We start from the raw sequence: 25,495 nt of genomic DNA on the forward strand, positions 1-25,495 counted from the left end.
TGAGGCCGGAGGCCACGCCCCCTCCGCCGTCCTCTGCCGCGAGAGCCCCGGAGCGCAGCTCGCTGGCCGCCGGCGCATCCAGGGCTTCTTACCGCCCCTCTGTTCGGCTCGCTCCTAGGCGATCTCCCGTTCCCGTCTCCATGGCGTCGCTCCTGTGCTGTGGGCCGAAGCTGGCCGCCTGCGGCATCGTCCTCAGCGCCTGGGGAGTGATCATGTTGGTGAGGGGGCCGCCCGGCGTGAATCGGAGGCGAGCCTGCGGGGCCGGAGGCTAGGCAGCTCCGGGCCTGGGCCAGCAGCAGGCGGGCTGGAGGGGCGGGTGCGAAACGGGACCGAACTGAGGCTGCAGGAGGGGGAGCTGGAGCCAAGCGGGTGGTGGGACTGGAGCGTAGAATGGGAGCTGGGGTTGGGGTCCTGAGAGATGCTTGGGTCGGACGGAGGATACAGGGGATAAGGGGTGCTCGTTCCCGAAGAGGGTGGCGGACTCCACCCGCCCCCACTTCCAGAAGAAATGATTTGAAGAAGTGGCGGTCCTCCCCCACGTCTTCCGCCCTGTCCCGTGAGGGTGACGCTTCTGGGGAGGAGGACAGTGTGGGTTCCTGGGAAAGCGCTTGTTCCATCACCCGTCTCGGCGTCGCCACCGCACGCCCTGTTCCAGGTGGCTGAGTCCGAAGCCGGCAGCAGCCGCTCCTAATCCTGGTTCATCTGGTTCGTCCCAGGCCCAGGTGTTGTGGCAATATTAGAAATAGAAGGGGTTTAGGGGGTGACCAGGAAGTCAGGTGCCTGAGTCCTACAATCTACCCATTCCTTTTTTTTTTTTTTTTTTTAAGATAATGCTCGGGATATTTTTCAATGTCCATTCCGCAGTGCTAATCGAGGACGTTCCCTTCACGGAGAAAGACTTTGAGTAAGTAGTCGGGTGGGCAGGTGGCTAGAGTCTGACTTAAGGGCGGGATGCTTGGGGCGCTGGAGGAAGCAGCTGGCCAGCCGTGTTGGGGTCAGGCCTCAGCGGCCATCCTACGCCCAGCTCCGTCCCCCGCTGCAAAGCGGGCACTGTGGCACTCACCGCGTAGGACTGACAGCAAGGCGCTCAGGAACTGCGCCGTTGAGTGGTGGCTGCTATTAACGCTCGCCGTTTCTCTGCCTAATCCCCGCCTCCAGGAACGGCCCCCAGAACATATACAAGCTTTATGAGCAAGTCAGCTACAACTGCTTCATCGCCGCGGGCCTCTACCTCCTCCTGGGAGGCTTCTCTTTCTGCCAAGTCCGGCTCAATAAGCGCAAGGAATACATGGTGCGCTAGAGCAGGGTCCCTGCTGCCCTCGCCAGCCCCGTCCTCTATTTATAAGACTCTCCCCGGCCCAGGTCACTGGCGCGCTCTGCGGGACTGGGTGCCCCCCTCGGCCAGTCTTGAACCCCTGTCCGCCGGCCTCTGGCAGCCCCAGCGGAGGGAGCCTGGGTTGGCCGCTCCCTGGCTCCCCAGCCCTCCCCGCCTCGTCCCGTACCACAATAAAGAGAAGCTGCTCTCTTAAAACTTGTGTCTGTGCTTGCGTGAGGGGGCGGGCCGGAGGGCAGACTCAGAACGGGAACCCCGACCCCCGGGCGGAAATGGAATGGGGCTGACCGGAAGTGAGGCGACGCCTTCCACCTCTCCTTCCCTCGGCGCGCCCGGGCGGCCCCAGTGACTGAGGTCGGTGAGGCGGGAGCGGCAGGGCTTGGGCCAATCAGCGGCGGGGAGGGCGGGACTTCCTGCACGGGGCCCGGAGCGGCGCGGCAGCCAGGCTCCTTCCGTGGTCCCGGCTCGCGTGGCGGCGGCGGCGGCGGCGGCGGCAGCGTCTCCCTGAGGGGGTGCGCGGGGCCATGACGTCAGCGTCCACAAAGGTTCGACCTCCCTCGCGGACAGCGCTCCCTGGCGGCCACGGGAGGGCGGGTCCCCCGCTTGGCTCCCGGCTCTTCCGCCGCGGGCGGGGGGCGGGCGGGAGCCGAGCCGGGGTGGGGCTAGGGGCTCCGGGCGGGCCGGCGCGGGGGTGTGCGCCGGCCCCCCGTCATGCTGCCCCGCCCCCAGGTCGGGGAGATCTTCTCTGCGGCGGGCGCCGCCTTCACGAAGCTCGGGGAGCTGACGATGCAACTGCATCCCGTGGCCGACTCTTCTCCCGCGGGGTACGTGAGCCCGGGCCGGGACGTGGACGCTGAGGGCGGACGCTCGGACTCCACGCGGACGCGGACCCTCTCTAGCGCAGGGACAGCGGCTAGTTTCCCTGTGGCTGGCACAGCCGGAGCAGGTGTTAATAAGTGATCGTCGAGTGAGTGAGTGACAGATGTAGACAGGCCCCGCCCCGCACTACTTCCCCGTGGTACCCCCGCCACGACCACCCACCCCCGTTCCTCGGGCTGCTGCAGGCTGCTAGGGTGCAGTTCGGAAGGCTTTCACGTTGATGGGAGAGAGAGGTGCTCCGAGGTGTCCCCGATTTTCCGCAGCCGGGGAGGGGTCCTCCAAGCTTTTCTTCTCCTTACAGAGGGCCTCTTTATGGATCCGTGATGGGGGGCCCCAGAGACCGGGAGGCGGCGACTGGCCGGCTGTGGCCCCGCCAGCCGGCTCGCTCCACGCCTCTCCCCGTTCTGCTGACCCCTCTCCCCTCCCGACAGAGCCAAGTGGACGGAGACCGAGATAGAGATGCTGAGGGCTGCTGTGAAACGATTTGGGGACGATCTTAATCACATCAGCTGTGTCATCAAGGAACGGACCGTGTGAGGGAGGGAGGCGGGCAGAGAACGGGGGGCGGGCCCTTTTCCTCCCCTTACCCCTCCTTCCACCCTCCTCACAAGTCCCTTGCAGCTCTGAGTCCTCCAAACACACAAGAATGGTCACGTTGGTCAGACATCCCTGAAATGCCCTGGCAATGAGGGCCTTCCAAGAATCTGATTTTAGGTTGTCTGAGAGACTCGATTGCTGCATTTGACCCAGGAGGTTCCCTGGGTAATCCGACAGATCTCTTGAGATTCTCCCACAGTGTTTCCAGGAATATTGCGGTTCTGAACTAGTTGCTTGGGATCTATGAATAAGTCTCAATCTTACCTGGTGGCCCTCTGCAGCCACACCTCTCTCCCAGGAGAGACTCGGGGATGGGCCTTTCCCCATACTCAATTCAGGGAGCCCACTCCTCACATGCATCTGCCCGGTGTGAGGGCAAAGCTGCAGGAAAAAGAACCCCACCAAAAATTCTTGCGAAGGGGCTCCCTCCTCCCCCACCCTCCCCACTTTCGGATCACTCCTTCCCTAACCGGCTGTCTTCTCTTCAGGGCTCAGATAAAGGCCACTGTGAAACGCAAGGTGTATGAAGACTCTGGCGTTGCGCTTCCAGCTGAGTCACCCAAGAAAGGGCCCAAGAAGGTGGCCTCTGGGGTCCTGTCGCCTCCCCCGGCTGCCCCCCCGCCCAGCAGCTGCAGCGTCCCTGATGCCGGGGCCCCCCCTGTAAAGAAACAGAAGTCCGGTGAGGGCGGTGGAGTCGCTGCCTCGGCGCGAGAGGTCCCATCTGAGGCTCAGTGAGAGAACTGGGCCTCAGGTGAAGCAAGACACATCTCTTCCTCTCCCTCTGGCTTCCTCTCCCCTGGGTGGGCAGAGAGGGGAGGGGATGGGGCGGATGGGGTGAGCACAGACCTCGGGGTGGTCGGGAACCTACAGCCTAGCTTGTGCCCCCCTTCGCAGACGTGACTCTCAGTGCTCTGAACGACTCGGACGCCAACAGTGACCTGGTGGATATTGAAGGGCTGGGAGAAACTCCGGCCAAGAAACTCAACTTCCACCAGGGTAGGAGTCCCCCTCCTCCCACACCAGCTGGGGGTGGGGTAGGATCTCAGCAGGAGCCCTTCCCTGTGCACTCAGCCCGGGGACACTGTCTCAGAGGCCTACTTGGGGCCCGCTCCATCTCGGTCTGTTCTCCTTCCTGTTCCAGACAGCCTGACCCTGGGTTCTGGCCGCCTAAAGACCTGCGCTGAAGCTCCTTTGCTCTCCTGCTGACCTCCCACCTCCGAGCCCTCTCACCGTTCGCCTGGACCTGTGGATCGCCTGGGACTCTGAGCGAGGCCTGCCCGAGAGAGGCGCAGAGGCTGCTGGGGCTGGCCGCCTGGCTGGTCCTGGACGAGCATCCGCCCCAAGCCCTTTGACCTCTGTCTGATGGACATTTTTATACAGAAAACAATAAAGATTTGTCTCTCAGCTTGGTGCTGTCGGGCTCACGTTATTAACAGGAGAGGGCCATTCCCTCTCCTGGCCTCAGCCCTCAGGGGCCCAGCCCCTCCCAGTAGCTCTCGCCACCCCGCCTGGAGCAGCACAGCCAATATTGGCAGACTCGCCTCCCGGTGCCAATATTTCTGTGCTGCTAGAGCCGGGGGAGCGGGGTGTAGGCAACAAAGACTCCACTTTGCTCTCTGGAGCCAGGACATAGTCCCAGGGCCTCTGGCAGGCAGAAGTCCTGAAACTTCCCTGGGGATTTTAAAGGGCCTGTTTGCAGCGCATTCATCACCGCCCCCCCCCCCGACACACACACACACACACACACACCACCACCACCACCACCACCAAGTCATGAGAAGTTTATCACAAGGCCCCAGATGTTTTTTGAGTCACTTCTCCAGGGTGGCCTCCCAGGGCCAAGCCTCGGCGGTGCCTCCCCCACCCTCGCTCTAACACCACAGTGTGGTTTGGACGTGGCCACAGTGCCGTACAAACCACAGTGTGCTGCTGGGGCGGGAGCAGGATTCGGGTGGGTTGAGAGGAAGAGGTCGCAAGACAGCGCTGTGAAGACCCCCAAACCACCAACCTCCAAGAGCAGCAAGAGAGGTTTACAGGCAAACATGGCCCCCAGAGATGATGGGGGCAAACCAGGCACAGGAGTTGGGAAGGCAACTGGAAAAAGGGACACTTGTAGGATTGGAGCCATCTTCCCATGGTGGGAGCTCTGCTCAGGGGATCCCCAGGGTTGGGGCAGAGGCAACAGGGAATGACCAGGGACACCAACAGTCTGCCTCCGACAGCCAGGCCAGGGACCCGAGGCTTCCTGTGTCCATCCCTCCCTCCCCGGGTCAGAACCCAGGAGGAAAGCTAGGAGAGACTCGGGGCCAAGGACAGCAGGGTTGGGAGCTGGCAGTCCAGAGGTGGTGGGGCCGGAACACGGTTGGGAGAGGGGGGCCGGAAGTTGCCCTGGGCCCTGGGCCTGCCACAAGATGGAGGCCAAAGGCAGGAAATGGAGGCCAGGGGGAAAGGGGAGCAGCAGGGCCCAGGAAGAAGGCCATCTGGACCTGGGGGGCCAGCAACTCGGCCCCCAGTGCTGTTGCAAGTCCCCGGGGCCCCCCCGGGACCCGAGCCCCAGCCCCCCAATGCCACCCATCAGCCATCCACCAGGCCCAGGCAGGCGGGCCCACCCCAGAGAGCCACGTTTAAGCTGAGACAAACATGCCTCTCCCCACCCCCCACCCTAGGCCTTCCCTCAGCCTTTTTCTCCTGTCCAGCACTCGATTTTTAAAAAGCAACCCCCATCCAAGGATCAAAATCCCTTCTGCAAGTCAGAATCATCCCCTGTGGAACCCAAAAGTGATCAGCCCATATCCCATGCCACCCTTTACCGCCCCCCCGGCCGACACACCCCCCAAAACTCTTAGCAATCTAAAAGATCTAAGATGGTGTATGTAAGATATCTTTTTAGGCACCCAAAGATGCCGGACCACTCCCCAAAGACCCCTGCCTTCGCCACATCAAGCCCTGCCAAGGTCTTCTGCACCTCACCCCACCCTCCAGAGCCCCCAACTCACACAGCTGCCCCCGGCTCCCACCCTCGGCAGAGCCTTTGTGGGGGTGAGAGAGAAAGCAAACACTATCCTAACAGCTAGGATGTTGGGGGGCCCTACGGTCTCCGCCTTTGGTTTCCATCTTGGGGGCTGCAGCTTAGGGGTACAAGAGAAAGCCTCTCCGATCGTCCCCCCAATTCCCAAACTGACAAAGCCAACCCCACCCCAGCACGCACCTCCAAACCTCCCCCCAACCGCCACGTCTCTCCTGAAAACAGGGGACACTTTTTCCTCCCCACTTACCTCAGCTACTCTCCCCTGAGATCCTGGTCCCCTATTTTGAAAGGAGCAAAATTTGGGGTGCATCCCTCACATTTGGGGTGCAGGAGAAAGGAGCCGCCCCAGTCGCATCGCTGGCCTCCTTCCTCTCGGCTGGCTCAGGGACTGGGGAGTGCCCTGGGGAGGGGGGACCCCCACAAGACAGCTCTGGGGGGGTTCCTCCACTCCCAGTCAGAATTGGGGACACCCCCCCAAAACCCGTCCCAGCCCATCCGTCTCCAACTCGGCGGGAGAGGCAGCTGCAATGCCCCAGTCAGATTCCCCCAACACTACATTCCTCACCCCATCTAGAGGGGTCCCGGGGCCCCCAAAAAATCCCCAAAAAATCTAGGATGTTGGGAGGACGGTCCTGGACTAGCTCCCCAAATTTGGGGTCCTCAGATACCCCCGTTTTTTCAGGAAAATTCCGTCTTTCGCCTGTCTCCCGCCAGCCCTGCTCTGTCCCGATGCCAATTTTGGAAGTCACTCCCTCCCTCCTCCTCCCCGTCTCTCCAGGCCCCCCCGCCCGGGGGCTAGGGTCCAGGACACCTGGCTTCCAGACCGGGGGGCACTCCTCAGAGGGCTAGGGGCCAGGAGGTCAAGCTATTTGCCCCAGTCTCGAGGAAGCAGGAAAGTCCGATCCTCCCTCCCCTCCCCCCGGCTGGTCTCCGTGGTGGTTTAGGAAAGCCTGGAGGATTGGAATCTGCCATTGCTGTTGCACAGGCAGTTTTTTTTCCTTGGGTTGGGGGGGTGGGCGGTGGGAGGGAGAGAGGGGAGGAGAGCCGAGGAGAGCGGGACCCAGGCGGGAAGAGCTGGCCTGGCTCACCCTCTAGCCCCTGCCGCCGTGGGGAGCCCCTCCCCCCTCATCTCGCCACACTCTGCTTTCTGTTTGGGGCTGTTATCCTGGAACATCAGGGCAGAGATTCACCTCCTGAACCCCACCGCCACCCCTTCTTGCCACAGTTCCAACAGCACTGCCCTGGCCAGGGGTGTCCACTTGACCAAGAGACACCCCATTTTCTTCCACCTTCCCTCCAACCGAAGTGGGTGCCCGTAATAAATCGGGGTTCGGAGCCTGATACCACCTTTTCTGCTCAGATCAATCGAGGCCGTGTAGCGATTAAGAAGAGACACTGCGCCCTTCTCAAATCTCGCCCTTCAAGTCCTGGGCTTATTTGGGGGTTCACTAACGAAAGAAAGTTCTAGAAGCTGGAGTAAGCAAGCTATAAGCAAAAGACCTCCCAAACCAGAATCGTGCTCCAAATTAAGTAAATTTCCAAATCGGCCTCCCCTTATCCATCCATTACCTTCACCAAATGCAGCCAAAGAGTGGCAAGGCATCCCCAACTAAGGACACCCCAAAACTTTGGTCCCCCACCCTGGGGGCCCTCACCTTGTTTCCGCTCTGGAGATATATTGTGTGGCTGTCCACGCACACACAAGGAGAGCCTCCCCTGAGAGTGTTTCCAGGACATTCTGGAACTTTGCTCCCCACTTCCCACACCCCCATCCTAGAAAGCCTTCTAACGTGCTCTTAGCATCCTACTGTGTTCCTTTTCAGACTAAAATCCCGCAGATGGAAATCATGTTCCTGACAACCTTGAATCTGAGCCTTGAAACTTATGTGACACCCCAAAGCACATGGCACCCCCAAAACCCCCAGCAGTACTCTGGCTCTCCAGAGATGGAGAGATAACAGAGAAAGGCACAGTCTCCCAGTTGCGGGGGTCAGAGCCCCCAGAACTAATGTAGCATCCAAATCAGCCCCTTGCCTTGCTCCAACTTGCCACAAACTCTTCAGGGGGATACAGGCCCCAACTCGACACCCCATAATAAGCACGCACCCCACAACTGATCAGATAACAGTGCACGCTGACACTGAAGGGAGCCCCTAGTGCAATTCCCCCCTTGGAACTTTACGGAGAGCAAAGTCACCAAAGCCATCTCCCTTCCTCGCCCCCAGTGCCCAGGTCCCCACTGTTCTTTCCCGCACCGGGAGCAGAAGGGGAGCGCCCCACGCCGGGCCGTGCAGCTCCGGGCGCGGCGGTGAGTGTTTCCCGGTCCGCCGTCTACCTCCTGAGCCCAAGTCCGAGGACCCAGCTGTGCCCCCACCCCTCGGCCAGATGAACCTCGCCGCCCTCGGAGGGCTTCCCCAGCGCCAGGAACTTGAATTTAGGGCTGTCAGGCCTCTCCAGCCCTCTCCCCGTCTTCCGTTTCCCATTTCTCTCCATTCACCCCGCCCAACTTTTGTACTGATGCAAGCTAAAATTCCGCCCCCAAAGACGGCGGGACAACCGTGTGCTCTGGTCTCCCCCTCACCCACTCCCCTGGTCCCGAAGTCCACGATGCCTCACTTCAGGTAGGAACCCCAGCCTGAAGGAGAGTCCCCCCGCCCCGGAAACCCTAACTCTAGCCCTCCGCCGCACCCCAGGGCCCTGGCACCCAGGAGACAGAGGCGCCAAAATAACCCCGCGGCGCATGGGGCAGGAAGCCGGAGGTCTCAGCCGCCCAGGCCGACGCGCTACAGCGCGCGGGTCTGAGCTCGGCCCCAGCCGGGTGGGGACTACGGGGCGAAGCGAGTCTGGTGCTCGTCCGCCCCCTCGTGGAAGGAGCAGGACACTGCCGAGCTTCGCCGGCTTGCCGCGCTGGACCCCGGCGTCCGGCCAGCCTCCGGCCGCAGCCGACGGGCCGGTGCCCGCGGCCCCGGGGAGAGCGAGCGGCCTTTGGGCGGGAGTCCGTCCCTCTGGGTTCCCAGAAGGATCCAGAAGCGAGTCGGCAGTGAGAGGCCGGACGCCTAGGCCCCCCGAGCGTCTCTTGGTCCCCACCCGGGGCTTTCCCCACCTCCTCGAGGGGAAGCAGCTGGCGGAGCCGTCCGGTCGCAGGACAATGGAAGGAAACGAACTAGAAATCATATCCGCCCTCTCCCCACCCCGCCCGGCCACAGCCCCCCTCTCTGTCGGCCGCGCTGGAGGGGCCTGTCGCTCACACCACACCCTGTGGCTGTCAAGGACCCCAGGGCAGCCCCCGCCCCAAACCCGCTGCCTCCTGGGGCTCCCCCCTTTTCTCCCGTAACGCGGTACCTCGGAAGGGGGACAGCGCGGCTGTCTTCGCTCCACCCTGTCACAGGCTCCTGGCGACCCCCCCGCCAGAGCCCCCCCCCCAACTCTCTGCTATCTGCGGCCCTCCGACGACCTAGATCCTGTCGGTCGCCTCGACATCCCCAGCCCCCTCCCCAATTCCAGTGTCCCCACCCTCGACCCCACTTTCGATGACCCTAGACCCACTAGTTCCAACCACGCTGCGCTTCTGAGGTCCCGCCCTCGAGACGGAGCCCCCGCCCAGGGCTCACCATCTGGGGAGCGAGGGAGGAAGGAAGGATACGGACCCAGGCGTTCACCCCACCTCCACCCCCGCCCCCGCCATCCCGGCCAGATAAAGGAGCCCAGGCCGAGAGCCGGGAGAGACCCCGCCCCCTCGAGGAGAGGAGCCGCGGCCCCTGCAGGCCGGGGGTAAGCACGAGACGCGGACTTCTGTGGTTGGGGGGAGATAGCGGCAACTGGGAGGGGTATGGGCCTGGGCTGGGGTCCCCAGGCAGGTCCCACGCGTGAGATTCGGGAGCGCAGCGAAGCTAGGGAAAGCAGAGGTGCTGGGGAAGGGAGGCGCCAGGAATCGAACTCGGGGCGCCTCGCGCCGCAGCCCTCCCACGTCAGCCATCGACGCGGTGGGGCAGGAACCCTCCACCCGCTCCAGGCCACTTCGGGTCTGGAGGAGGGGAGAGAGCGACACCGTGATCGGGGCGGAATGCCCAGGATGCCCTGAGCTATGGGGGCCTGTGCGGGGCCGCGGGGCGGGAGGCCCCGGCTGCAGCTGCGCCTCGCGGGCGGAGGAAGCCGTCTTTGGAAGGCCTGAATCCCCAAGCCCTTCCCGCGCAGGCCGGCGTCGCGATGGGATCCCCCGCGGCCCCCGAGGGCGCGCTGGGCTACGTCCGCGAGTTCACGCGCCACTCGTCCGACGTGCTCGGCAACCTGAACGAGCTGCGCCTGCGCGGGATCCTCACTGACGTCACGCTGCTGGTTGGCGGGCAACCCCTCCGAGCGCACAAGGCGGTCCTGATCGCCTGCAGGTTCGAGGGGAGGGGGAGGCGGGGCAATAAGGCTGTCGGGAGGGAATCTGATGTCACACCTTCCAGAAGCCATAGGCGGAGCGTCCCGGAGTTGGGGGGCAGTGATAGCGGGGAGACCACCGCGTGCCCTCTATTCCCCAGCGTGACCTCTGTGTCTTTCTCTCCAGTGGCTTCTTCTATTCCATTTTCCGGGGCCGAGCGGGCGTCGGGGTGGACGTGCTGTCCCTGCCTGGAGGCCCCGAAGCCGGAGGCTTCGCCCCTCTCCTGGACTTCATGTACACTTCGCGCCTCCGTCTCTCTCCCGCCACTGCACCTGCTGTTCTTGCCGCGGCCACCTACTTGCAGATGGAACATGTGGTCCAGGCGTGCCACCGCTTCATCCAGAGCAGGTGAGGGGACCCTGGCTGGGTGTTCTCAGAGTGTGAGGTGGCACCTTGGCAGTCACAGATTAGCAAATCCATTAAATGTCCCTCCTCCTTCTCCCAGCTGTGACCCTCTGGGCATCTCGCTGCGGCCCCTGGTGGCGGAACCCCCCACCCCCTCGACGGCACCTCCACCGGGCAGCCCCAGGTGCTCCGAAGGACACCCAGACCCACCAACGGAGTCTCGTAGCTGCAGCCAAGGTCCCCCGAGTCCCGCCAGCCCCGACCCCAAGGCCTGCAACTGGAAGAAGTACAAGTTCATCGTGCTGAACTCTCAGGCTTCCCAAGCAGGGAGCCTGGTGGGCGAGAGGAGTTCCGGGCAGCCTTGCCCCCAGGCCAGGCTGCCCAGTGGAGACGAGGCCTCCAGCAGCAGCAGCGAGGAAGGACCCATTCCCGGTCCCCAGAGCAGGTGCAGAGTCTGGAACTGGGGAGCAGGACCGTTAAACCCGGGCGGTATGAAGCAGGGAGAATGGGTGGGGGGCAGTGTGCAGAGACTCTCGCCCACCCAGGGAAGCTGGCCAGAGGCCAGGTGCGGACTCAGTGGGCTGGGGCTGTGGCAGCACAGCGGCTCATGGACCTGCATTGGCTCACCTTCAGAAGATGGACTTTGGCTCCAAATTCTCCAGGAGAAAACCTCTGTCCATATAATCTCCCCTGATCCTTTTCTCTGGGCCTTGCCTTCTGCCTAGGCTGTCTCTGTCTGCGGCCACTGCACAGTTCAAATGTGGGGCACCAGCCAGTACCCCGCATCTGCTCACTCCTCGGGCTCAGGAGACCACCCGATCACCCTCTGAGCAGGCTCGTCCACTGCCGGGTAAGACCCGCCCCCCGCCATGTCCTGGCTTTTTTCTTGTGGCTGTTGCAGGCCAGTTTGGGCCAAAAGGCCTCTCCCAGTGACGCTCGAACTTCACTGCAAATTAGAATCACTTGGGAAGCTTGTAAACAGCAGGTCACGCCATACAGATCAGAATACCTGGCAGTGGAGAGCAAGCATCAGTATGTTGTTTAAGGTTTGATAGGCAAGTGACAGAGAGACAAAGAGATCCCGCACCTACTGGTTCACTCCTCAAATGGCTGCAACAGCCAGGACTGGGCCAGGCCAAAGCCAGGAGCTCCATCTGGGTCTCCCACGTGGGTGCAGGGGCCCAAGCACTTGGGCCATCCTCTGCTGCTTTCCCAGGCCATAGCAGGGAGCTGGAGTGGGTCAGCCGGGACCCGAGCGGGGGCTCTGATAAGCGATGCTGGCATCATGAGTGGCAGCCTCACCCACCGTGCCACAATGCCGACCCCACACCAGTGTGTTTCAAGCTCTCCAGGTGCAGAGGTTGGGACTTTCTGGCCTGTCCCCATCCAGGGCTTGGCAGGAGCCTCTCCCGGCCCACCTGACCCACTCTGGGCCCCAAGAAGGCCAGATGAGCCCCCAGGGGCCTTTACAGTAAACGGGGTGTTAGGCTCACCGGCACCTAGGAAGCCCTCCGTGAAACAATGGTGGTTCTTACCCACCCCTTCGCCCTTCGCAGGAAGTGAATTTTTCAGCTGCCAGAACTGCGAGGCTGTGGCTGGGTGTTCATCGGGGCTGGACCCCTTGGCTCCCGGGGAGGAGGACAAGCCCTACAAGTGTCAGCTCTGCCGCTCCGCCTTCCGCTACAAGGGCAACCTGGCCAGCCACCGCACGGTGCACACAGGTAAGGAGGAGAGGGCCCCGGGCCTTGCACCCACCGCGCTGGGCAGCCCAAGCCCCCTGAGCGCACTTGTTCCTCGCCTGCAGGGGAGAAACCTTACCACTGCTCCATCTGCGGGGCCCGCTTTAACCGGCCGGCGAACCTGAAAACACACAGCCGCATCCACTCGGGAGAAAAGCCCTACAAGTGTGAAACGTGCGGCTCGCGCTTCGTGCAGGTAGGCGGCCGCCCCGCCCCGACACGCTTCAAAGGCAAAATCGCCAGATTCGCCATCCCGAGGCGTGCCGTCTAAAGTCCCCTCCCCTCCCAGGTGGCGCATCTGCGCGCGCACGTCCTCATCCACACCGGCGAGAAGCCCTATCCCTGCCCCACCTGTGGGACTCGCTTCCGCCACCTGCAGACGCTGAAGAGCCACGTGCGCATCCACACAGGAGAGAAGCCATACCATGTGGGTACCCAGCATGGCTGGCCCTGGAACTGTTGACCGTTTGTCGAGGCACAGGGCTCTGAGACAGGCAGGCCTTGCCGGTCCTGCAGCTCTTGCAATGAGCCGGGTCCCTAAGGATAAAGGGCGGGGCCGGGGGTCGGAATGCGCAGGTGTAGGACTTACAGCTCCTGGGTTGATGTTATTTGCCCGGAGAGGAGGGACTAATGGGAAAACCTTGGCCAGATAAGGCAGGGCGTAAAGATGTGGGAGGACCTGAAGACCAGTGAGTTATCTTTCGGTGGAGAGCTGGCCAGTTCTACTGCACTCAACACCTAAAAGGTGGCTGTGGAGGGGGAGGGACCTGACCCGGGTGTTCTTCCACAGTGCGACCCCTGCGGCCTGCATTTCCGGCACAAGAGTCAACTTCGGCTGCATCTGCGCCAGAAGCATGGAGCCGCTACCAACACCAAAGTGCACTACCACGTTCTGGGGGGCCCCTAGCCGAGCGCGGGCCTGGACCCCACTTGCTTCCTAAGAGCCAGGAAGGCTGCAGGCGCAGGCGAGGGGGTGGGCAAGGCCACTTCTGGTATCTGAAACTGCTGCCACCTTCCTTCCTTGCTGGGGAGAGCAGGGGTGGCAGGTCCTGGCTAGATCTGCCTCTGTTTTGCTGGTCAAAACCTCTTCCCCACAATGCGGATTGTCTAGGCAGGGGCTGGCGGAAGAGAAAGACTGGCGGTCTGGTTTCCTTAGAGGGAACAGCCCTCCAGCTGCAGCCTCTGTCTCGCTGGGTTTCTCTGTACATATAATTTATTGAGGCCTTTGGGTGGCGCCAGGGCCGTCTCTATGGCGTCTCCCACTTCCCTGTTCCACAAGTGTGATCAAACGTGACCCAAGACACAGAAGATGAGGTCACGGCTCTGCTGGCAGAGATTAGCACTTGGCTCTGTCTCCTGGCTGAAGTGCTTTATATTGTTCTTGTCATAACTTTTATCTTTAGAATTGTCCTTTCTCCTGTCTGTTTGCTTTAAACAGAGAAAGGGGTTCTCTGTGTCCTGGCCCTCCTGTTCGAGGTCTGGAACCTTTGTTTGAGGGCAGCTCTGGGAACATGTGGGATTGTGGGATTGGGTCAGGCTCCCTCCCTGGTGTTCTAGGTGCTGTAGGTTCTCTAGCTGGCTAGACATGGATGTAGTTTTGTTTTGTTGTTGTTGTTGTTTTTTGTTTTTTTTTTTACCCTCCCTGTTCTTCACAGGTGATAGGAACCTCTATGGAGCTATGAAATGCCTCCTGAAGACTGGGGGTGCAGGCTGGATTCTGTGTCACCCCCAGTGGAGGCTGGAAGGGTGGCCCAGAACCCATGCTGTCCATTGAACCGGTCACCTGGGTCTGTTTCCACAGTAGCCATCTCTCACGGTAGAGCTCACCCAAGGGCTAGGGCTGAGCCCACAATCACCAGGACCCGTTCTTAGTGCTGAGTTGAGCCCTCCCTGGGGGAGGGAGCTGGAATTCCCTGTCAGACACGATATAAGCTTTTCAGATTCTGCCCAGTCTCTTGAGTGCCCACGACTTAGGGGAGAATCACACAACTCGTCACCGTCACTGGGTGGTAACGCATCATGAGCCGCCCTTTGCTGCAGAGGCATCCGCATTTGCATGTTCCTTGGGGTTCTCTCTACCTGAAATGGGCCCTTGCTTCCTTTAATGGGTTTTTGGACATCTTCCGGCAAGTGTCCGAATTCCAGAAACTCCTTTGCCTCTAGAAGTCACAGGTGCTTGGTCACTTTCTTACCATGGAAAAGCTGGGTCTGTGACCCAGTCTTCCCATCCCTGCATTCCTGTCTAGTGCCTTCCGCAGGAAGACAAGGGGCTGAGTTCCATTCTGGGTTTGTTGTGGTTTGGGATTACTGGAGAGGGATGAGATGTAAGAGATTGGAAAGGCTGGGTCAAAGGCCCGAAAGTTGACAGTTTCCAGGTTAGGAGTAAGAAGTTGGCTGAGGGTTGTGGTTTTTGGTGGAGGCCAAGTAGGTAGAAAGTTAGGAATGGGGTTGTCTCTTGGCTGGCTGGAGCGTCTGGATGTTAGGTAATGCTCTGAGTCCTTGGGGCCTATTTGATGATAAGACTGGGGGGGAGGAGTGGAAGGTAAGAAGCACTTTTGACTTTGTGCGCCAGAACTTCAAGATAAGTCACTTGGGGATTGGTGAGAAGGCTACTCTTCTTCTTCCCCTCTTACTCCCCACCACCCCATCCCAGAATTGAGGGAGGAAGAAGAAGGGTGGTGTGAGAAGGAAGCCTGATTTCTCTTTAGCAGACTGGATGGGGAGGTGGAGAGCTCCTGGGGGCAAAGATGTTAGATTTTGCAAAATCAGATCCTTGGAATAAAGAAGCCTCTCTGTGCCACCTGCTGTGTCTTGGGTTCTTGCCTAAGGGGGAATACTTCGAATCCATGCCATTGTCCCATCCCAGCAGACATCTTAAATGGTCCTTGTTCTCCCTTTCGCTGCTCTTGCCTTCCGGCTCATTGTGTAGGAATCAGTGACTTCATGAAGTTTCTCCGGAGGCACCTGCATCCTGCTGCTCTCCAGTCACTTCCTGCCTGACGTGTGGAGGTGGCAGGAAGGGACCGAACAGCCACTAGTTATGCCGAGAGACTAGGGGATACATCTGTGTTGGGGATCTCTTTTTAATATAAGATTTATTTTTATTTATTTGAAAGAGTTACAGGGGAGTGGGGGATTGAGAGAATCTTCCATCCACTGGTTCACTCCCCAGATGGCCGAAATGGCTAAGGCTGGTCCAGACCAAAGTCAGGAACCAGGAGCTTCTTCTGGGTCTCCCATGTAGATGCAGGGGTCCAGGCACTTGGGCCATCTTCTACTGCTTTCCTAGGTGCATTAACAGGGAGCTAGATCAGAATTGGAGAAGAAAGGTCTTCAAGCAGCATCCATATGGGATGCCAGTGCCGCAGAGGCTTAACTTGCTAAGCTCAGTGCTGGCCCCTGTGCTGAGGATCTTAATGCTTGGGACACCCGCATTTCCACCCCTGTGACCAAGAAAAATGCATAGGAGTTGGGTCCCAAAAGAACAACAGGGGCTGGAGGCAGCAGTGAGAAAGCTATGCAGCCAGGGCCAACATGTCAACCCCACCCTTCCCCAGGAATGAGATCTTGGCCTCCATCTAGTGTCCAAGGCATGCAGCCCTCCCACTCTTACCTTGTCTTACTTGTGTCCTGGGTGCACACTCTGCTCTGCCCCCATGGCCAGGGTCACTAATTCCCTTTGGGCTCCCTTTGGGCCTTAAATTCCTCATTTGTGGAAAAAGCCAGTTACCATGGTCTGTGCAATTCCCGCCAACATTTAGCTCATGGTTGTGTTTCTTAATCTTTTAAAACCCATGACCTGGATTAGACTTCAAAACAAAACAAAAAAACTAAACTAAAACCTTCCACTCCAGCTTATGGCCTGTTGAAAATCAGACCGGCTAATATTATCTCCTGCAACACGAGATGTTCTTTATCACCTGCTAAAGGAAGCATTTTAATTCACGTTTTCTAATTGAACCCCCCCCCCAACATTGGTAAAAGGTAGGTACTATTATCTGTAATCTACAGATAATGAGGAAACCCATTGAGAGGGTTCAGTATCCTGACCAGGTTAATAAGTGATGACGTGGAGACTGGAACTGTGATCTGGTTCCAAAGACTGAGCTGTTAAACACTGTTGCATGGCCATACTGATTGCTGCATCTCTGAGAGAGAGAGAGGGAGAGATTTACAGATGCTTATTTCCATTTCCCACATAGGAGATGATAGGCTGTGTCTCACCCCCATTCTCGTTTGCCCTTTCTGGAGCCCACGGTTCAAGGTCAGCGTCCCAGGGAGCTTGACTTAGAAGGAGGCGGAAGCTCAGGTGGCTCCGGCTGTGGACTCAGGGAGGCCGGTGGACTCCAGGACCGGGGGTCTTGGAGTACTGGTTGGTTGGGAGGGGTGGCTGCTCCAGTGGCCAGTCGTAGCCTTCCCCTGTAATCTCTCCCATCAGGAGATCAACGACCTCTAGCTAGGAAGTGGTTGTGGCTAGAAAGGTTGCAGCCCCAATGAGGAAGAGGTGGGTGGTGTGAGTATTGGTTCCCCCCCAACCCCCAGCTCGCGGCCGCCCTTCCTTTCTCAGGTTATTTTTGGTCTCTGAGGCCTGTAGGTTTCCTGTTAGTGGGGACAGAAGCAACACGAAAGGGTTCCCATGGCAGAAATGAACGCGGGGATCCCCACAACCCGCTCCCCTGGGCCTCTGAACGTTTCAGGGATCCGAGCTCGGGGCAGGGGGAGTCCGTGTTAGTGGCCACGGACACGCTGCCTCTCTCCCAGCCTCTTCCCTCGTCCCCACGTGGCCTTGCAAGTCCTGAATCCCTCATTAGACGAATGAGTGCTTGCCTCAGGACCAGTGGACTCGCCAATTGACCTTGCGGGTCTCGGAGCTGAACCGCGGACGAGTGCACCCGCAAAGTGATCGGGAGACGGCAGCACCCTCCTGGTGGGTCCCCGCGTCACGTGGGACTCTCTCCGGCTCCCTAAAGCCCCTCCTTACGCATGCGCCCCGCTTACCGCCAGGCTCCAGAACAAAGCTGTAAGCCCCGCCCCGCCCTCCTGGCTCCGCCCCCTGTCCGGGAGTCTCGCGTTCTCATTGGCGAGCTGCAGACCGGGAGGTTGGCCGGCGTGGCCAGGTGGTGACATCTCCGGGGATCAAACAGATAATGCACCCGAGACTGGCACGCCCCCCGGCCCCTAACTGAGCACGGAGGTCCGCCCCATTGCTCCACGCCCCCGGGCGCTTAGGGCGGGGGTAGCCCTCCCGCGCCGACCCTTTCAGGCCGCCTCCTTCGCCCGCTGGGTCCCGAGCCGCCAGGCGGGGGCGGGGGTGGGGGGCGCGTTCGCAGCCCCGCGCCCGCTCGATGGCGCGCAGGGCCGGGCCCCCCGACGGGGGCTGGGGCTGGATGGTGGTGCTCTCGGCGTTCTTCCAGTCCGCGCTGGTGTTCGGGGTGCTGCGCTCCTTCGGCGTCTTCTTCGTGGAGTTCGTGGCGGCCTTTGAGGAGCCGGCGGCGCGCGTCTCCTGGATCGCCTCCATCGGGATCGCCGTGCAGCAGTTCGGGAGTGAGTGCGGCGCCTGGGCCGGGCGCCCCGCGACCCTCGGAGGGGAGAGAGGATGGGGGGCGGGGCGGGGCAGGGAAGGGGCGGGAGGGTGCCGGGGAGGACGCCTGAGACCTCGCAGAACCCCTTCCGCTTCCCCAGGCCCAGTGGGCAGTGCCCTGAGCACGAAGTTCGGGCCCCGGCCCGTGGTGATGAGTGGCGGCCTCCTGGCCGCGCTGGGGATGCTGCTGGCCTCCTTTGCTACCTCCTTAACCCACCTGTACCTGAGCATTGGGCTGCTCTCAGGTGAGTCCCCTGGGCCTATGTCCTTTAACCTTCCTGGGGATCCTCCCAGGGGCGACTGAAAGTTTGCCTTGCACCTGTGCCCTGAAGGGAATTCTTAGGTGGTAAAGTTACCTTGATAAACAGGGCAGGGAAATTAGGGGATCCTAATCCATAGAGGAGGAAGCCATCTGTGGGGCAGCAGGTGATGGCTCAAGACTTGGGTCCCTGCCACCCACGTGGGAGACCTGGGTTGAGTTCCCAGCTCCTGGCTTCTGCCAGGCCCAGCGAGGCTGTAGTGGGCCTCTGCCTTTCAAATAAAATGAAAATAAGTAAATAACCAAATAAAAGTTGTTTTTTAAAGTAGATGAATCTAGGCTATACAAGGGTACTTCAGAAGGTCCAGGGGAAAAAATTAAATTAAAAAATAGGTTTTGGTACAAAATAATTGGAAGCTCATGTATAGTTTTTTTTTTTAATAATATACATTTTTGTATGAGTTTTTTGAAGTATCTCCATACAAACCAATGGCGAGCGGGACAGGAAGAGAAAAGGCAGAATGTACTATGCAATCCTTCTAGGTAATGTGGCTGTAAATGGATATCTTTATCCTGTTCGCAAAGAAAAGCCCTCAAAGCTTATGCAACTCAAAATGTGAGAGCCACATAGCCCAGGTCTAACTCCAAAGTTCTGTGGTTACTTTACAAATATTAGCTCCGATCCTCCACAAGCCCAGGAAGTATATATTAACCCCACCGTGCAGAAGAGGAGATTGAGGTTGGAGATAGAATGCACCAAGGCTCGCAGCCAGCAGGTGTCAAAGGCAGGACCGCCCGCCGGGTCTGTGGATCCAAAGCAAGGGCTACACTGGGCACTGGGAACATGGACCTGGTGGCTTAAACTCACCACGAGTCCCCAACCCCCGTTTCTTCCTTTTTTGACAGGCTCTGGCTGGGCCTTGACCTTCACGCCAACCCTGGCCTGCCTGTCCCGCTACTTCTCTCGCCGCCGATCCCTGGCCACCGGGCTGGCCCTGACAGGCGTGGGCCTCTCCTCATTCGCATTTGCTCCCCTCTTCCAGTGGCTGCTCAGCTGCTACGCTTGGCGAGGGGCCCTGCTGCTCGTGTCTGCCCTCTCCTTGCACCTGGTGGTCTGTGGGGCTCTCCTCCGCCCGCTCTCCCTGGCCGAGGACCCTGCTGTGGGTGGCCCTGGGGCCCAGCTCATGTCCCTCCTCCACGAAGGCCCCTTCCTCCGTTACACCGTTGCCCTCACCCTGATCAACACCGGCTTCTTCATCCCCTATGTGCACCTGGTGGCTCATCTCCAGGACCTGGGCTGGGACCCATTGCCTGCTGCCTTCCTGCTCTCCGTGGCTGCCATAGCTGACCTCGTGGGGCGCGTGGCCTCTGGCTGGCTGGGAGATGCAATCCCAGGGCCCGTGACACGACTTCTGATGCTCTGGAGCGCCCTCACTGGGGTGTCACTAGCCCTGTTCCCTGTGGCCCACACCTCCACAGCCCTGGTCGTCCTGGCTGTGGCCTATGGCTTCTCATCAGGGGCCCTGACCCCAGTGGCCTTCTCCGTGCTGCCAGAACTGGTGGGGACGGCAAGGATTTACTGTGGCCTGGGACTGGTGCAGATGGTAGAGAGCATCGGGGGGCTGTTGGGGGCTCCTCTGTCAGGTAAGGGGATGGGGTGACCAGGCGGGCCAGGGCTGCACAGTTGGGGGTGGGCACTGTTCTCATCGTGGGGGACATGTGCCCTTGACGTGGCACAGCCTCCAGCCTGCGTGACCAAGCGCAGCAGCCCCGAAATGGGTCCTTGGGGACTGGGAAGGGCTGGGTGAAAACCCAGGAGCCGTGGGGAACCCTTGCCAGGGTTCCTACTGCGTGGGTTGCCAGGGGACCAGGCTGGACCAAGCCAGGCCTGACCCTCCAGTGTTTCCCACCTCCTTTGGCCCACTGGGCCCTAGTCCAGGTCTCTTAGCCATTTGGCCAAAGTTCTCCAGGCTCTTAACACCAAGACCTACAGCCTTGCCCTCTTAACTATTAACTGAAGGAGTAGAGGGGCCAGAGCTGCCCGAAACAAAGCCACAGGCACAGCTAACTCACCAGGATCCCCATGGGCTGGCTGAGAAGTCCTTGCTGAAGACAGGAGAGTGGCTGTAATGACCACACTAGGCCCCTTGGTTGGGGCAGGTGGGGGGGTGGTGACCAGAATTCTCGAGCTCACCCAGCCCTACCCTGGGAGTCGCAGCTCCTCGGAGTTGCTGGGTCTTCCCCTGCCCCAGAAACGTGAACCTGAGCCCTCCACCCTGGCCAACAGCTCACCCACCTGTGTTCTCTTCTCCTCCTGGACCCAGGCTACCTCCGCGACATGACAGGGAACTACACGGCTTCTTTTGTGGCGGCTGGGGCCTTCCTCCTGGCTGGGAGTGGCGTCCTCCTCACCCTGCCCCACTTCTTCTGCTTCTCAGCGGCTGCCTCCAGGCCCCAGGCCCCTGGAACAGAGGCGCTGGAGACCAGAGTCCCCCCGGCCAAGGCGGAGGGGCCTGGAGAGGACTAAAGGCCACCCAGAGGGTGCCGGGTGCAGACAGCCAGGGCGCGACAGTGCCCTGTTCCAGAACCGTGATGCCTTCGTAGTCTGGGCCTACCTCCCCTCCGAGCAGGCCCCGGGCTCCCGCAGTGGGTGTGCCAACCCTTTGTATTTTGTGTAGGGTTCTTCTGCTTGGCTCCCTCGACTTTCCCTGAAGGATCCAGGAGTTCCCGCTGTACTGAGCCACGAAACCACTGCAAAACTCCACGGCCAGGAGACTGGACTCATTTTACATATGACCTCTGCTGCTGTGTCCCGTTTCTCCTCGGAAGACGTGTGTGTGGGAAACAAGGTCGGCCCTTTGAGAGGAGACTGAATAGGGGACCCAGATGAGCCCCACCACCTCAGAAACAGCAGGGGGACCGGATGGAGTCACAGCCCGGCAGTACCAGGCAGGGCTCCGGGAGCTCGGAACCCCGAACTCTGCTGTCAGGGCCACAGCTCCTCCCTCCTCTGCCCCACTGCCCTGTGACATGCGGGAAACAGTCCAGGGGACACTGGGTCATCCCCTAAGGGAAAGGGGCATGGAGCAGGTGGCTCCTCTGAGCATCTCTCCCTGCCCGCAACAATGGAAACTGATGGCAGAGTCCCTGTTATGGCAAAGATTTGGACAGAAAGATGAATGGACTGACCAGGCTGACAAGCACCCTTCCCCACCCCCAGGGCCTACTGGGATCCTGTTCCTCAGTCATCTTGGTTATCTAAGTCCAGTGGCCTCAGGGCCCTAGAATGGCTAACAGTTGCAGCTACCAGGAAAACGGGATACAATTTCTTTATTGGGGGCTGGACTCAAACAGGAAACGGATCAACAAGTGGTGTCCAGAGTGGCCTGCGGGCCTCCTGGGGAGAGCAGGGCAACCTGGGGCGCAGGGAGCAGCTGCCCCCTCTCAGGGGGAGGCGTGGCTGGAGGGGAGGCCCGGTGGCGGCAGGTGGGCAGCGCCCCGGGCAGCCCCGTGTAGATGACGCTGCCGGAGAGGATGAGAGAGCTGCACACTAGGAAGGAGGCGGTGAAGTCCCCTGTCTTGTCCCTTAGAAAACCTGAGGGAGGAGTGAAGGAATTTAGGGGCGTCGCAGCCCAGGAACCCAGGGTGCTGAGGAGCAACTCCGCTGGCTCAGGCCCTTACCTGACAGGGGCGGGCCCAGGAGGCCCCCCAGGCTCATCAGCATCATCACCAGCCCCGTGGCCTGCACCACACCGCCGAGGCCCACCAGCCCCGGGAGCACGCCGAACACCAGTGGGGCGTAAGCGCCGGCGCTCAGCCCGTAGGCACCGGCTGCGGCCAGCAGGGGGCGCCCCCAGCCCTCCTCGCTCTCCGTCGCGGGGACCAGACCCACCGCCAGCAACCCCAGTCCGGTCAGACCCCCGAACACAGCCAGCAGTCGCGGGAGGGGCACCCAGCCCTGGTCCGCTAGCCACCCGCAGACCAGCCGGGCGCCCGCATCCGCCACGGCAGCCACCGCCACCACCAGCGCAGCCCCGTACCCCCCGAGGCCCCGATCCAAAGCGTGCGGGGCCAAATGCACGTAGGGGACGAAGTACCCTCCCCCGATCAGGGCCGTGGCCAGAGCGAAGACTGCGAAGGCCCGACGCGTGAAGAGACCCAGGCCGAGGGCAGCCACGGGGCCGCGGGGTGGGCTCGGGGAGTCGCCAGGGAGGGCCAGGGGGCGCAGCAGGGCGCCGCAGGGAGTGAGGTGGAGGGTGATGGCCCCCAGGAGGAGCAGGGCGCCCCTCCAGCCGAAAGTGTCCAGGAGGAGCTGCAAGGCGGGCGCCAGCAGCAGCGAGGAGGCCCCATTGCCCGTGAGCGCCAGCCCCACCGCCAAGACTCGACGGCGCGAGAAGTAGCGCGAGAGGGTGCCCAGGGCAGGCGCGAACGCCAGGGCCCAGCCGGAGCCTGCGAGTGGACAGGGCGGGGTGAGCGCGGCGGCCCCAGCCTGCTCCCCCAGCCCTCCGTCCGCCACCCCGCTCCCCTCCCTCACCGGCGAGGAGGCCCAGGCCGAGGTACAGGTGCAGCAGACTTCCCGCGAAAGCCGAGAAGACGAAGCCCAGCGAAGTCAGGACGCCCCCAACCATCACCACCGGGCGCGACCCCCAGCGCGTGCTCAGGGCGCTGCCCACTGGGCCTGGAAAGGGGCGGAGTCACCGCAAGACACGCCCCTGGGCCCCCAAACTCTGCAGCGCTTGTCCCGGCCAGTGTGCCCGACCCCCCCGGCCTGACAGCCCCTCCCCTCGACCTCCAGCCCCACTCCTTTCTAGAACTCGGTTGTGCCGGTCGCCTACTCATCGGGGAGTCTCCCGCCGTTACGCGCCCGCGCCCCCTCCCCCTCGGGCCCCCCCTCACTGGCTGCCTGCTGCACGGCCAGGGCCAGGGCGCTGACCCACGCCGTGTCCTGGGCGCTGCGGTCAAAGTGTTCGGCGAGGGCAGGGAGGGCGAGGCCCAAAGAACGCAGGAGCCCGTAGGAGAGCCCGTTCACCAAGAAGGCCGCGGCCGCCACCACCCAGCCCCAGCCCCCGTCCGGGGGTCCGGCCGGCTTGGCGGTCATGGCCGTCTGCGGGGTGGAGAAACGCCAGTGAGTGGAGGCTGCCAGGGCGCGGGCATCCCCGGGGTCCAGCCGCTGGCCCTGAGCATGCCTGGGCAGGTGGGGGACTCCAGAGCCCGAGCGTGAGGTGGCAGAACTTCTGGGTCCGTGCGCGCGCGGCCCCGGGGGCCTGGACGGCAGGACCCTCCCCCCTACCCACGCCCTCTCCCCCTTACCCGACCTCTCCGGGCGGTGGGGGAAGGGGAGGGCTCGGTTTTCTCCTCGCTTCCCGGGCGGGCGGGGCCCCGGAGGGGAGAGAGCCGAGCGGGAGCCCAGCCTGGACGGGCCTGCTCGGTAAACAGAGATCCCCGCAGGGGCCCGAGCCACCTGGGACGCTAGGGGTACGGGAGGGCGGGGGCGAGCCGAGACCGGCAGCCAATCCGCCGGGCTGCGGGTGAGGCCTGCCGCCGAGCCCCACGGGGATCGAATTATCCACACGCAGCCGGCAGCGCCAGGATAGGGAGCGGCGGGCACCGAGAGCCGCCCCGCCCCGCCCGCCCGCCGCCGCGCCCGGCCTGCGCCCACGCACCTGCCGGCAGCTGCGCGCGGAGCAGAGGTGCTCGCTCCAAGCCCGAGGCGGCCCTGGGCCTGCTGCCAACGCACGGAAATCGGAGTGATGGCCAAGGCCAGAGGGGATGAGTGGGTTTGTTTCAGGGGCCCAAGACCAGGTAAATCCTAGAAGCAGGTAGATCCCCGACGGCAAATCACAGAGCCGGGGTCAAGTCCCCAGGGCACGGGGAGAGGGACCCGCGGTGTGCCAAGCACTCTCTGTACACAGATGATGGTTTCATCCTCTCAGTAGCGCCAGGACGAAGATGGCACCCCCAGTTGGCAGAGCACCCGAGCGCCCCAAATCGCTCAGCTCAAAAGTGGCGGGAGTGTTTAGGTCTGTCCGGCTGCGGGACCACACGGGGAGAAGAGACCTGGGCAGTGGAAGGCAGTCGCCTGAGGGGCGTTTGGTGCACACTGCCCTGCAAAAGACCCAGCCTTTGCAGAGCCAAGAGTGTGTAACTCTCAAACCTGGGCTGGAAGAGACCCTGGCCTTAGAATCTCTAAAGCCTTAGGCTAGAATTGGAAAAAAGCAAAGAAAAAAAAAATCAGAATTAAAACTCGGGTACTGGCCTCTTAAAAAACTTGACAAGACGTATTTTTTTTAAAAAATAGATTCACATGGGGTTTACTTCAGCTGTTCCTATCTGATGTGTTGCTTGCTTTCATTATTAAACACAACAAAATTCAGCCGCCTGCAGGTGGGCGCGTTATCAACGCACGGCCACGAGATGGCAGTGTTTCCTAACTGTTGAGAAAGGCCCCGCCTGGGAGGAAAAGACCAACAGCTGCTTCAGACCTCCAAGCCGGGGGAAACAGCGTGGCCCCTGGGAGGAGGGGTGGCCCCCCAGGGGAGGGGGCGTGGCCTCTGCGGGGTTGGGGCCGCCAAACGCCTGTCCTATGTGTTTAAGGCCTTTTGCAATAAGAAAGTCGACCTGGGCTACCTGTGCCTTCCACCCCCTTCCCCTCTCTCATGCACCCTCCCATCAGCTGTGAGCTTTGCACCTGCTGCGTGGATCCGTCTGCTGGCTTCTGGATTTTGGCTGTCCGCTTGCAAGTCTCCTGGAAGGGTTTGAGGTCCTGCCACGTACACCTTAGGAAAGTGGCCCCACCGGTTTCCCCAGGCTGAAGTCCTGTTTTGAAAGCTGCTCCAGGAGGTGGGGCCAGCGGGCCCTCAGACACCTGCTGGACAGGTGGCCAGCTTCCTGGGGTGGCTGCCGCCCCGCTCTGCTGTGCGAAGAATCCCTCTGTGGTGAAGGTGAAATGCAGTCCAAGAGGAGCCAGGCGTCTGGGTCTGGAAACTGTGCCGTGACGCTGAGCGCCTTTGCAGCGTTCCCGTGAGCCGAGAGGCGTCCTCCAGACCTGGCGGATGCGAAAGGGCAGTCCTCTTCTACCTCGAGCTCCTTAACCGTGGCCAAAATCGCCCTCTTTTTTTTTCTTTTTTTAAATATTTATTTATTTCAAAGGCAGTTACAGAGAAAGGGAGGGAGGGAGAGAGATCTTCCATCCACTGGTTCACTCCCCAAATGGCCACAACAGCCAGGCCTGGGCCAGGCCAAAGCCAGGGGTCAGGAGCTCTGTCCAGATTCCCCAGATGGGTGCAGGGGCCACAAGGACTGGGGCCA

The 25,495-nt window shown here is 61.3% G+C and overlaps 5 protein-coding genes across 10 annotated transcripts; 4 read left to right on the top strand and 1 right to left on the bottom strand.

Annotated features, from left to right (window-relative positions):
* Positions 1-25: 25 nt before the first annotated feature.
* On the top strand, positions 26-1,531 carry RNASEK (ribonuclease K). The gene is made up of 3 exons (XM_062215480.1): positions 26-218; positions 828-904; positions 1,159-1,531. Exons 1-3 carry the CDS (start codon positions 141-143, stop codon positions 1,298-1,300), a joined length of 297 nt encoding a protein of 98 aa, XP_062071464.1. The 5' UTR covers positions 26-140; the 3' UTR covers positions 1,301-1,531.
* Positions 1,532-1,773: 242 nt separating this feature from the next.
* Positions 1,774-4,213, top strand: C18H17orf49 (chromosome 18 C17orf49 homolog). 6 transcript variants are annotated; one of them, XR_009868422.1, is made up of 6 exons: positions 1,774-1,878; positions 2,063-2,157; positions 2,644-2,745; positions 3,298-3,540; positions 3,704-3,805; positions 3,951-4,213. XR_009868422.1 is itself a non-coding variant. In XM_062215476.1 (6 exons), the coding sequence occupies exons 1-6, from the start codon at positions 1,858-1,860 to the stop codon at positions 4,013-4,015; spliced, it is 576 nt and encodes a 191-aa protein (XP_062071460.1). In that variant the 5' UTR covers positions 1,774-1,857; the 3' UTR covers positions 4,016-4,213. The 6 variants fall into 6 exon arrangements, 4 of the variants coding, with proteins under 4 accessions (XP_062071460.1, XP_062071461.1, XP_062071462.1 ...); XR_009868423.1 differs by having other exon boundaries at positions 3,955-4,213; XM_062215476.1 differs by having other exon boundaries at positions 3,298-3,488.
* Positions 4,214-9,578: 5,365 nt separating this feature from the next.
* BCL6B (BCL6B transcription repressor) lies at positions 9,579-15,125 on the top strand. Its single transcript, XM_062216155.1, has 9 exons — positions 9,579-9,608; positions 10,032-10,222; positions 10,390-10,611; positions 10,709-11,053; positions 11,334-11,458; positions 12,165-12,329; positions 12,413-12,543; positions 12,637-12,774; positions 13,138-15,125. Exons 2-9 carry the CDS (start codon positions 10,044-10,046, stop codon positions 13,252-13,254), a joined length of 1,422 nt encoding a protein of 473 aa, XP_062072139.1. The 5' UTR covers positions 9,579-9,608; positions 10,032-10,043; the 3' UTR covers positions 13,255-15,125.
* Positions 15,126-17,692: 2,567 nt separating this feature from the next.
* On the top strand, positions 17,693-21,603 carry SLC16A13 (solute carrier family 16 member 13). The gene is made up of 4 exons (XM_062174973.1): positions 17,693-17,891; positions 18,030-18,173; positions 19,094-19,831; positions 20,512-21,603. Exons 1-4 carry the CDS (start codon positions 17,693-17,695, stop codon positions 20,712-20,714), a joined length of 1,284 nt encoding a protein of 427 aa, XP_062030957.1. The 3' UTR covers positions 20,715-21,603.
* Positions 21,508-23,601, bottom strand: SLC16A11 (solute carrier family 16 member 11). Its single transcript, XM_062174974.1, has 5 exons — positions 23,498-23,601; positions 23,084-23,291; positions 22,722-22,865; positions 21,869-22,636; positions 21,508-21,782 (listed from the first exon to the last, which is right to left on the bottom strand). The coding sequence occupies exons 2-5, from the start codon at positions 23,283-23,285 to the stop codon at positions 21,550-21,552; spliced, it is 1,347 nt and encodes a 448-aa protein (XP_062030958.1). The 5' UTR covers positions 23,286-23,291; positions 23,498-23,601; the 3' UTR covers positions 21,508-21,549.
* Between the last annotated feature and the right edge of the window lie 1,894 nt (positions 23,602-25,495).

Source organism: Lepus europaeus, chromosome 18 (assembly GCF_033115175.1).
Source record: "Lepus europaeus isolate LE1 chromosome 18, mLepTim1.pri, whole genome shotgun sequence".
Taxonomy (NCBI): Eukaryota; Metazoa; Chordata; class Mammalia; order Lagomorpha; family Leporidae; genus Lepus; species Lepus europaeus.